This window comes from Harpia harpyja, chromosome 8 (genome assembly GCF_026419915.1).
Source record: "Harpia harpyja isolate bHarHar1 chromosome 8, bHarHar1 primary haplotype, whole genome shotgun sequence".
NCBI lineage: Eukaryota > Metazoa > Chordata > Aves > Accipitriformes > Accipitridae > Harpia > Harpia harpyja.
Window position 1 is genome coordinate 44549787 of NC_068947.1, and position 12510 is coordinate 44562296.

Here is a 12510-nt window from a genome sequence, read left to right on the forward strand (position 1 = left end):
ATTCTTTTAATGCACAGAATGTCCTCCTTCTATTCCTATTTGATGTGCTCAGCACATAACTTATGCTCAACTCTACAACAAACAGATCAACCCATTGCATACCTCCGATTCCTCAAAAGCCCACTGACATGCAAATTTATGAAAATCAGTAGTTTGAAATCAGCTAAGATTACAGTCTTAAGTTTTAGTATTAACATATAAATCACATTTTAAATCTCTACTTCAAAGTAATTTTCCTAACAATAGTTTAAATTTGGGGATGTTAGAATAACTACAAAAAGAGAAATGATTTGATTACTTACAACTACACCTGGCTTTTAAATTGGATTTGGTATTGTTGCTAATCAGAAGATACACTAACCATGAACATATAATCTTTTATATAATGTAGTACATTGTTTCAAATTCTTCCAAATGTTGTAAGGTACTGAAAAGCAAGTATGTCCCCTATTTAATGACAGACTAAAGGTACTGAAAAGTAAAGATGTCCCCTATTTAATGACAGACTAATTCTGAATCCATAATTTATATTGTTGCATTTGGATGAAGATTGGCACAAAAAAATGGTACAAAACCAGTTCTGTAATTAAGGTAGCAAGCTACACCCTTCTTAAATACTGTCATTATCCAGTTGGATACATACACAAAGCTTAGGTTTTCATTAGTTCCAAAGCATCTTTCTGCATAGACTCTTACTTAAAAGGCTGACAATACTTCAGAAAAAGTACTGGCATCCACCTTGCTTGAAGCAATCAATCTAACACATACTGAAATACGTCAGTACCATATCCCAAATTATGCCTTCCTCCATGTGATGAAATAACTACTTAGCTTACTTACAGTTAAATATACAGATATTTATTATACAGATTGTAGTGAAAACCAGACTTTTGCGTAAGTTCAGACAATTTTCGCTTTAATATTGAACACCTCTTGAGATTTTTTTAATGAAAAATCTAATATTAAATAAACTTATGAATTACATATTTCAGGAATAAATTTGTTTTAATCCACTCTGGTTATGTCAATTTTACTATAGCTACAGTGATTTACAGTAAAAGAAGGAATAACCATGGTATAGCCAGGATGGGGGGAAGAGATGCCTACACACTACAGTAATGCAGTGGCATTAAATTTCTAGGGAACATTTTTCCCTCTTAATTACAAGAAGCCCATGAGTCTCATTACTGTTTAAATAAAGTTTTTATTACAGAAGTCTTTAATACTTTCCCATGAAAGCTAGCCAATATTTGGCACTTCCTTTCCTCTACCTCTCAGGAAAATAAAATAGTACATAAGACTCAAATGCCACCTGAAGATTTACTTTAAATTTGGAGACTACCTGCTTTGCTAAAACATTGAAATAGAGAGATTTAATCCAACTCAAAATTGAAATCTCTATATAACCTTCATTCTGAAGTAACTTTACATTTATTACTTTAATCAGTTTAATATTGTTACATCTTACAAAATATTTGCCAATAAAGACAAAAGGAGAACTAACAAACATTGAAGTGCTCAGTTTCGTATGTTATGAATACTAATTGGAGCATTTTGCCATCTTCCTGAAAAAACACTGATTAAATAACACAGTGGAATTTCCCCCCATTTCCTTTACAGGACAGAGAGAGAAGGAAAATAAGCCCTACTAGATTCTAGAGCTAGAAAATGTAGAACTGCATTTTAAAAGTGGTAGGTATGTATGCATGCAATAACTCCATTCTCTGCCTTAACTTTCAATTGTGCAAGAATAAATTAAAGCATGACGGGTAATAAAATAAAAGATTCTCTTATTGATGTCATAAGAAGAAGTATCCTCATTTATGAGTCAGCATTGACTCCATCATCTGATGACTGATATTAATGCTGTTGCATGGTGTCAGCGATTTGGCCATTTTTGTGATGAGCTACCAACCAGATCCTGTGGCAGCTCCTCACAGACATGCTGAAATATTATTTCCGATGTCCTGGCAGCATCTTGCCTTCACAAACACAACCTTTCATTTTTGCTGAAAGCGTTATTAAAAATACCCCACTTTCTTAAAAATAGTCTTTAAAGTCCAAAATGTTTAATATATTTCTTCGCTTAAAGTTTATAGGCATTTTGGTGCTACATCAGCCTTTCAGATTAAGAACCAGTCATTAGACAATTAAAAAATTGAAGGACACTGGTTTAAAAGATGGAGCTTGGAAAATTACAATTTTTTCAACTCCTGAAGCTTTCTGACCATGCAAACTGTCATTTACAAGCTAATACTTCAAACTGCCAAGACACCACCCATCCTAGAGTCAGAGTACAGATAAGATACTACTGTTTTCTCATGATTTCTTACTGATTTTCTCTGCTCTCTCATCTTCCTCCTCAAAGCTTCCTCCAAAATGTAATCATCATTCAGGTTATTTATTTCAAATAACAAAGCCCTAAGACAACTGAGAATGCAGAAGTTTTCACATAGGTGATCTTAATATAATTGAACTTACCAATTAGCTCTTGGCAATCCTTATGAATTATACTCTGTTCAGGTAGGTCTAAAGAGCCATCCCAGGATGCTAGGCTGTCCCCCTTTCCTACAACATTAAGTGCAATCTGAAAACAAAACCAGAAAACCCTCTAAACATTTTAGTGTCCTTTTGTCCAACTACTGAACTCAGTAATTTAATTCAATATAGAAGAATATTCTAAAACTGAATCAACATATATGCATATTAAAATTCCAGTACTATATCTCTTCTGTAGAGATGCCTGGTAATTAAATAATTTACCTCAAATCAAACACAACTTCAAGTATTTCCTGCTTCTTGATTTAAGCTCATATTTACCTTCCAGACTTTGGCCCTCAGATCAGCAGGCAATTGCCTTCCTTGAATGATGTTTCTCACAGTTTCAAGATCACAGCCTCCTTCTTCTAAAGCGTCTGCGAGATCTTTTTCCCTACAATAATGATATGTAATGTGTTTATCAAAAATGAATTTTACAATATTTTTTAATGTTTACCCATTAAACAGATGTAGCCTGGAGGCTACTATCAGGCAAAACCCACACATACATAAAGGTATATTATAAGACATTTTGGCCATTACTAAAAATAAATATTTGCAAAATGTTATTTATTCCTTTATTTTTAAGGCTGCTTGTTCAACTTCTAATTCCATTCAATTTACATACAAGAAAAAAATACGTTCAGGGCATTTTTTTGTTTGTTTTCATGAAGTGGCAATGTTGCAAAATGCATCATAAAAATGCAAACTTAGTTGTAGTTTACAACTTAGGTGATACATGGCAAATTTTCACACACACATAATGCATTCAAAGCAAACATTACACCTAAATTAGATGGCGGAGTTCTTTTAAATAAAATATTAGATGACCTAGAAAACAGAAAACTTATTTCAAAGATTTAGAACAGTCAGCTTTTAACCCCATCTTTCCCTGAAATGGGAAAGGACCTTTTAGTCAAACTCAGATTTACTTAACTATGAAGTTCTAGTACTGTAAGTGTGGACGTGCACAAGACTGGATTAAAACATATGAACTTGTTAAGAATAGCGTAGAAAGTAGCAAAATACACAAATTTACAAAACGGTCAAACAGTAATGACATTTAAGTTGCCATAGTAAGACAACAGTAGTTCATAAGCATTATAGATAAGAAGGTATGCATTCAGAAATGATTACTTTACAATCTCTCTGATAGCTTCTGCAGACTGTTTCAACGGTTCCATGCTGTCAATAATGAGAGAACCACATCTGATGATTTCAGGAATTTCAATATCATGTAGCAGAGCAGTGGCAAAACACCAGGTTCACTGGAAAAATAGCAATAGCAGTGATACATAGGTCCCATAAGCAAAACTTCTCCCTTACTGTATCCTCGTAACTCTTCTCTACTAGCTCTGACATGTGCCTTAAGAAAGGCTTTGCTTCATATACCTGAGGAGTTAAACACAAGTCCAGGAGGTTTATAGCCAGAGCAAAACACAGAACATGATTGTTTATCCAGGACAGATATTCGAGTATGAAAATGCATTCCTTGTGAGTAACACATCTATTTATACACATGGAGTAACAGATGTTAAAGTGTTGTCAGTATAATTCTCAATTACTCCACGTTACACACTATGCAGTCAATTCCAAATACCCATGGAAAAAGAATGTCAGCTGTTGAGCTCTTGTCTAATTCTTTAATTTGCATATATCCACAACTAACTCTTTGATATAAAGGTTCTCAAGTTTGGTCTCCTGAAAGCTTAAGACACACATTTCTGATTTTCTAAATGTCACCCTTTTTGATAAACAGATTAAAATCTCAATCTTGTAAGAATGTATGCATATACTTAACAAGAGCAACAAGCTAGCCTTACTTAAGATTTCTTGAAGTATTTACAAGTTTGAAGAATAAGCATTTTCCTTGCATTGTATTAGCTAGTTTCTTTGCCAGTACTTTTTGGTAGCACCTTAAATCATATTTCATATATACACTGGGGCACAATTAACAGTCTGTTTTCTTCAAGTAATTTTGCAAGTTTGGATGAAAGAAAGCACAGTTTACAAAGAGACTGACTTGCTTTGTTTTCTTATATTTTTAGTATTGAAAAAAAAAAAAATCCCAAAGCCCACTTATTATAGAATTACACGCTGCATGGGTGACTATCCCTTTCCTGAGAGAGAAACAGGGAGGGCAACACCCACACTTGCACTTCCATCACCTATCCTGTTGTCTGACTGCATGCATAATGATCGACGCTGGAAAAGTTAAACCACCAAATCAGTTCACCCTGAATAAAAATCAAGTACTTCCAGGACATTTACACAAAGAGACCTAGCGCTCAGCAGAACTGCATGAACTCTGGGATGATCTAACTTCAGCAGAAGCCAACATCAAACATCAGCTGAAGAGAGCTAGATGCTCTTAGATATATTGCAGGTTTCCATGCACACTACGTATGACAGACTAGAGAGCAACAGCTAGGCCTTGAATTATAGCACACAAAATATGATTAGTTGCTACAAATATTATCCAAGTATTAAACAGGCACGTGGAAATGAATGCAACAGTGGCATGCACTTTTTAATTCAGGTGGAAAGGTCTTAAACTGCAATACTTAAACTTGGTTTCTATGCCCTCCAAAGAAAATGATTTGGAAAGAAAAAAAAAAGTAATTTAATATATGTGAAACAACACTTAAAAACACATCTACACAAATTACAAAAACTACACCTGGCAAAGAATGGTTCACAGACCATGAGTACTAATTCTACCAGTTACTAGTATCTAACATTCGCAGCTTAAAAAGCCGTGCATAGGTTAACATCAAGATCAACTTCAACATGTTATCTGCAAATGTGTGCTTCCTCTGATACTATATTACCATTTGCAAAATCTTCTTAAGTACTGTCATCCACACTGTACACTGTAACAATGACATGCAAATATTAGTTTTACTATTTCACCTTAAAAAGTAAGAAACTAATATGCCCATCTCCCCATGAAGAGAGATGATGCATTACCAACACTGAGTTAAATGAAGGAACAGCGGGGGGGGTCGGGGGGGGAAAGCATTATTCTTTTATGATTCAATTAGCTACTCTTTTCTACCATCAACGATTGCCCACAGGCTAAAAGTAAGGATTTCTCAAAGATTAAGAAAAATTCTTTTCTAATAAATACTCTATTCAGGCTATCTTGCAAAGTACAAAGTATGAAAGTGATTTTGATACTTTAACATATGTCCACTGGCTGTGTTTTATCTTATTTCAGTCACTGTTGTGCCATAAATATTACAGTAAACTCCTGGCAGTTTGGGTCCTTGCCTTTTGTGAGAAATGCACTCATGCTGAATTTCATGAATTTTACAAGTTTATTATAGCACAAAGGCAAACAGTGCTGGGCGCATGGTCAAAACCAGAGGCGCACCGGTTATACCCGAACTCGCCTTTTTATACACTGTGTTCGTGGCATTTCAAAGGGGTTATTTTAATATTTCAGGTATCTATTAACATAACTCCACCCCAGACCACCCCCCACTTGCGCACGCCTCTCGTGGTTCGGAGGGGCCTTTGGGGATCTGCAAGGGATGAAGTCAGTAGTCTTCCTCTGGCTGCACTTTTCACCCTGTCGTTTTCCTCCAGTCGCACTTTTCAATATTTTCACATTAAACTTCTGTTTTTCCTTTGTTCTTCTCGTATCTTTCATGTCAAATAATCTTTGACCCCCAAAATGCTGTTCTCATGCTAACAAATCACTCCTTATCTTCTTACTTGTGTTCTCAGTTTTACTCGTCCTTGAGTCCATATGTCTGTTTTTCTGTGTTTTCAGAAATCTATCTACACATCCTTTAATTACTTGAGTTACAGGATGTCTTATCTCATCAGAAGAAACTACATATTCTGCTTGTGCCCATTTATTGCCTACAAACTATAAAATACAATTGATGTCTGAAATATATTAACTACATATTTCCCATGTTAAGGCCTAATTTAGTGGCAGTGAGGCAAACATCCTTTCAGGACGTAGCTTATGCAGTAGTTAGGCAAATTTCAGTGTTCTCGTTTTGCAAAAGCCAATATACATTTCACATCTTTCATGAGTGAAGATCAGCTAAGAACTCTTCTGTTCATATGGACAATTATTACACTTACTTTGGAAAGAATGCAGCACTTCTCTTTACGGGCAAATTCCTCCAGACCTGAACATCCTTATTTTCTGCTCTACCACACCTCCACTGCCTATTTCTGGATGCTATACAAAATTTTGGTTAGATGTGTAGAATTCCAGCCTATACCCAAGCCATGGCCTGAAAGGTTAATTCCCACAAGACATACTGTTCTGAATGTCATAATGCACAATGTTGCTATTAGTGTATCTGGAGCAAATTTCCACACTTACAGAAGGATATCTGAAATTCAGGCCAGTCTGGTGACATATTATAATCAACAGGTAACTACCTTCATGGATATACAACATGACTTTTTTTTAGCTAACACACTTAAGATGTGAGAAAGCTGGAGGCAATAAAAATTGATCAACTGTTGGGAATTCAGTTTCAGCCACATTTTTTTAAGTATTTTTTATTTATATATGACTCTGAGGTACTTGGTAATAATCACTTATAAATACTAATGAAGGAATTAAAAAATTACAGGGATGTGAACAGCAGGGGATAATATAGTAGGAAGTGTTTCAATAAACTACAAATACATCGGAAAAGACATATAATATTAAGAAAACTATAATCAATCAGTAAATTACAATGCCTGGAACGTATCTGCTAAAGTCCATTACACCTGCTCGTTTGTTATTATAAAGACAGATCCCTTTGAGCTGCTTCCTCCAAGTCAAAGTGCATTTTTGGGAAAAAATGCTTCAACAGTTTAAAGCTTTAATTTCTGACAGGCACACCTCTAATGATAACTTATTATTTTCACAGCCCAAGAGGTATCTTCTACATGTACCAAATTCATTACCTAAAACACACTTATCAGTCCAAAACAAGATGATCACCCTTTTTCCATACACACTGAATCTATGACTGCACACTTGCCTGTTAAAGATGTTACTTGGAGGCCTAAAAGAGGGTTAAAACAAATACTCCCACTTAGATTATACCGCTTACCAAATTGCTTCCCATATTCTGACCACTGTTCTGATGTTGGTGTAACACTTGAAGAGCTGCTTTGATTGTTTTCTGCCACACTCAATTGACACACTCATCATAGCTGCTCATGATATGCTCTAGTAGGCCACCACCACTTCCAGAGTAAGAAGTAGTATTTCTTAAACATCTTCACACATCATTCCTGTTTTCCTTAAACCAGAAGCAAGGCTGCTACCAGCTGACCCCTTACCAAAAGTATCATCAGTTTTAGTTTCTACAAAGCTGTCGTCTCCTAGGACATCAAACAGATCCAGTCTGCAAGTTTTCATTATTTCTGATAATTATAGCATGCTAAGAGGAAGACAAGCACATATATCACAATGCTGCCATCACAATTATGATGGCTGCCTATCCATATCCATGTTAGTGCCAGATTGGACTAACTTATTCTAACTATTTTTATTATTTTTGTTACTAATGTTGAACTAAACTCCATTTTAACCAAAGTACTTTCCTGGAAAAAAAGCTCACAATAGCATACAGGTTTATAACACGTGGTAATTGCAAACAAGCTTTACTTAAAAGGAAACTGGGCAAGTGAATAGGGCTTATGAAAATTTCCGAAGTCAATGGCTAATATCAGTTTATTTTTATAAGCATCATTCCACTTTCTCACAGCAAAGAACATAGCTTCCCACCACAGAAAACTATACAAAAGCTTCTTCCCCGCTCCCCCCCCCCCCCCCCCCCCCCCCCAAATAAGCTTTTCTGTAATCTAGCTACTCTGGTTCCTACTTTTAATTTAGGATTCTCCTGACTACCAGAAAAAAGCCTCAACAAGAGCTATATTAAACTGAAAGTAATGAGTGTTTGTTCTTTACTGAAAACAAACAAACAAAAATCAATCCCTCACATTTACTTCAAAATATCCATTGTATTCAGAACACCATTGAATATTCTTTTATTTCCAATGGAATTCTGGAAAAACATTAATTCCCTGACATTTTTACCTCTATTTTTTCCTCAGGTGTGTTAATTTCACACTTATCTGCAAAGGATTTTTTTGTTCGTGTGCTTTCAGAAGAAATATCATGGCTCCAAGCACTAATAAGCCCGAGTCTGAGCATGGGGGGGTGGGGGTAGGGGAGTACTAGTTTTGTCACCCTGTTGTCTGAAACAGTTGGAGTATATTTTGGGGCCCGTAAGATGAATGATTCCAATGCAAAGTTAAATGCACAGGAACAATTCCATCTCTGGTTACAGTTATATTTAGTTAGTTCAGGTCTTAACTTTCAAAGTATAGATCTTAAAATACAAAATACTACTTGATCAAGTTCCCAGAAGCTTGAGTATTAAACATCTGCAAAAAGGTTTTATAAATTAAGAAAAAATAAGTCCAAATAATTTATTTCCTTGATAAATGAGGAGAAAAAACCCTATAACTTCCAATTACAAACATTTTAACTAATAACAGGCCAGCTTGTTTGTGTCTATACATTCTACTGGCTAGATGTATTGTATTGACTAAAATTATGGTTAAAATAATCAAATAAGCAGACAAAAAAAAAAGAAATTAAGATTTTACAGCACAGCTTGAAAGCAGCTTGCCTCCTTTGTGTTTCACAGCATTCTTAGCTTTGGACACAGATACATCTTCCAGTATCAAATACTGCCAGCAATTTCTCAAATTGTTTTGAGAATATGCCAAACAGCTAAAAAAAAATATTTAATAAACAAGGTCTGACAGATTTTTCTCATTTTTAAATCAAAACTGCTGATAAACTTCCTGTATTTACTGAAGAAAAAGCTGGCATTTTATTCTTTCAATAATTCTATACATAAGTTGGGGGAGGGGGGGAATGGGGCTGTTGGGTTTGGGTTTTGGGGGTTTTTGTTTTGTTTTTTTCAATTGTACTGTACAGTGGCAAATTTCCCTGTTTTTTGTTAAACAAAACAACAAGCAATCAGTACAGATATTCAGAGGTTCATCATTAGTTTGTGCCCCCCCCCCAAATCAGTTACACCAGCACTGCACGTCAGATTGACACAGGAAAAATAAAAAGGGCATTTTATGTAAATAAGCATATCTACATTCTACATACTCAAGGTGCTGTCACAGTCTCTGAACACAAAATTACATCTGCTGTTGAATTCTCCTAAGGAACTTAATAGACGACAAGGAATCAGCACTGCTGGTTTTGTTTCCAACAGAGTTCAGGTGTACATATGCACCATTTTGTGTTTCGGCTGGTTTGTTTTTTTTTTTTAAATGTGAAATGTTATTGCACAATCCTATATACTTCAAAACTATGATAATGTAGTAATTTACACCAAAAAGCTTATTCAAAAGATAAATGTTATACTTAGAAAAACAACTGTTCAACAGCATTCAGATATGTATACAAGACAACAGTTTAAATCAATAAATGAAAAAGAAAATATTTCATTGCAACTGGGTTTAAAAAAACCCCAAAACACAACAGAAAAACAAAACACAACAAAACCAAAAAGCCATGTGAAGTTTCTAAACAAGCAATACGGAATACAACTTTATGTTATTCACAGGGTACAGCTCTAGTAACAGGATGTATTCTGGCATATTAACGTAGCATTTAAGCATAGACCTCTTGAACTATTCCCATAAAGACTTACAAAATCTCTTCTAACAAATGCCTTCAAGTTTGCCTTTTCTAGTAGTACCGGCATATCAAATTTACTATAGTTACATTTTGAATCTGCCAGTCAGAATGGCAACAATGCAGGCTGTGTCTTGAAATATATCTGGAAACTGCACTTATGTCTCATTCTTAACAGAAATTTTAGCAGTTTGTTGTGCTCTGGGAGATTGTAATATTTTTTCAACATTAGTAACTAAAGAGGTTTGAAGTATTTTTCCAGAGATATTTCAACATGATTCTTATTCAATGTCCAGGGTTATATTTCAAAGTGTCAAGACCGCATCTTCAATGAGTGTAGCCTTAACTTTGTAATTTTATGTCCCAACAGTCAGGTCTGTATTTAGATATAATGCTTATGCAACACTGTACCCACAGAAAACGCTTCATAAATTTTGAAGCTGTAACTAAAAGCAAAAAAAGGCTAAAAAACTACACCAATTCATTTTCATTTGCTAGTAAACGACACTTAGTTGTTTTATCCAAGAGCTGTATTTGTAGAACCAACCTAGACAAAGAACAGATACCAGCTACACCTGCATGTGTGTCAGTTCTGGCTTCTTTACAGCGCAGTAACTAAGCGCAAAGAAGGCTGAGCATAGTTAGCAAGAAACTTCTAATCCACCATATAAAATAAAGCCTAGAAGCAAAAACATCAGATAGGAAATTATCATAAAAAGCAGGTCTGTAAGGTAATTGTTTGAAAAGCGTGTACGTGGAAAGGACAAAGAGCAATGCTGTGGCACAAAACCACAGAAGGAAAAGAAACCGCACGCAATACAGAAGCGCAACAAGAAAAGCAAAGTGAAGATGCACAGGAACGGAGATGCCGGGTGCAGTAAGAATAGCTTCAGTATTTAAACACAATGTTTATTTAAGCCTCAGCAATCTTAAGTGAACACGCGTGCAACAAATACTAAAATCGCATCACTGTTACCATCAAAATGATCCTATACGTGCTCCAGAAATAGCCTCTACTCTTGTCCTAGAGGTTCAATGTAAAATCCATTATAAGTAATAGCTGCGTTAGAGGAGAGTGGCGAGCAAAATCATTCAGAAAACAAGCCAGGACCTACTGTTGTCACCTGTGCTTGAGCAGGTATGCAGGGAAAGAGGAAGCTGAACTGAACAAAGCAACTCCGCTCCAGGCAGACAGGCGCACACCTCGAGCAGCTCCGGCCGCCTATTAAAGCTGTCATTTTAAACTGGAGCCGCCGCCTCGCTCCCGGCTGGGCACGGCCAAAGGCCGCCCCGTCTCGCCCTTCTTTTGACGGCGGCTCTTCCTCTTTCGGGACCCGGCAGCTGCCAAGCGCCCGGAGACGTCTGCCCCGGGGCTCGCCCCAGGCTCCCACCGCGCTGGGGCCTGCCGGGCCCGGCGGGGACCGAGGGGGGGGGGGTGGGGTGGGAGCGGTGGGGGGCCGCCCCCCCCGCCCCGCCGTGGGGAGCTCCCCCGGGCACCCCGCACCCCGCCGAGCGCCCCGCGGCTGTGGGGCCACGGACGCCCCCGCCCCCGCCCGGGCAGCCTCAGCTCCACACCCCAACCGCGGCGACGCGCGGGGAGGGGGTTTCGGCTCCTCTCGCCTACCGACCCCTTCCTTCCCTCTCCCCCCCTCGGCCCCGCTGCGGAGGGAAGGGAGGGAGCGGGAGGGAGGGCACCGACACCCCCCTAACTCACCAGCTGCTCGACGGCGGCAGCGCCTCTTCCCCTTCCGCCATAGCTGTTGACGTGCCTCCTCGCTCGGCCGTAAAGCGTGGTCGGGCGGTGTCGTGTGGGTGGTGGTGGTTTTTGGTGGTTTTTTTTTTTTTTTCCGACACCCCTCCTTCCCACGCGCCCGCTCCCGTCCCCGCCTCTCCCGTGCTGTCGCGAAGTGAGGGCGCCCGCCGCAAAGCGCGGAAGCCTGGCACAGGAGGAGGGAGGTGCCCGCATGAGGCGAATGGGCGGAGGTGAGGCGGGCTGGCCCAGCCCAGGCGGGGCTCGTCGCTGCCGCCGACCGCGCTCCGACGGCGTTCACCTGAGGCAGAGCGGGGCTCGCCGCGGGAAGCGGGTCCTCAGGAGCGGCTGCGGTTACGGGGCTCTCCCGCGGGGAGCTGCCCCGTAACGGGCCGGGCCGGGCTGACAGAGCTCCCCCTCACGCAGCCGCGGAGGCGGTGGTGGGTGCGCGGCAGCCTGGCGAGGCTTGCTGCGGTCAGCTCCTCGTCCTCTCCGGTCCTGTGTGTCAGGGTGGGTGCTGGGGGAAGGC

At 38.7% G+C, this 12510-nt stretch overlaps 1 protein-coding gene across 4 annotated transcripts in view; it reads right to left on the reverse strand.

The window, feature by feature from the left end:
• The window catches only part of TBC1D23 (TBC1 domain family member 23), a 38150-nt gene extending 26057 nt beyond the window's left edge, over positions 1–12093 (reverse strand). For 2 of the 4 annotated variants that reach the window (XM_052794770.1, XM_052794767.1), the window contains exons 1-3: positions 11946–12093; positions 2821–2932; positions 2482–2587 (exon numbers count right to left, since the gene is read on the reverse strand). In XM_052794770.1, the coding sequence (XP_052650730.1) occupies positions 2482–2587; positions 2821–2932; positions 11946–11986 (259 nt within the window). In that variant the 5' untranslated portion in view covers positions 11987–12093. Of the gene's footprint in view, positions 1–2481; positions 2588–2820; positions 2933–3675; positions 3807–11945 lie in introns of those variants that run through there. The other 2 variants (XM_052794766.1, XM_052794768.1) reach the window with 2 other exon arrangements.
• Positions 12094–12510: the final 417 nt, after the last annotated feature.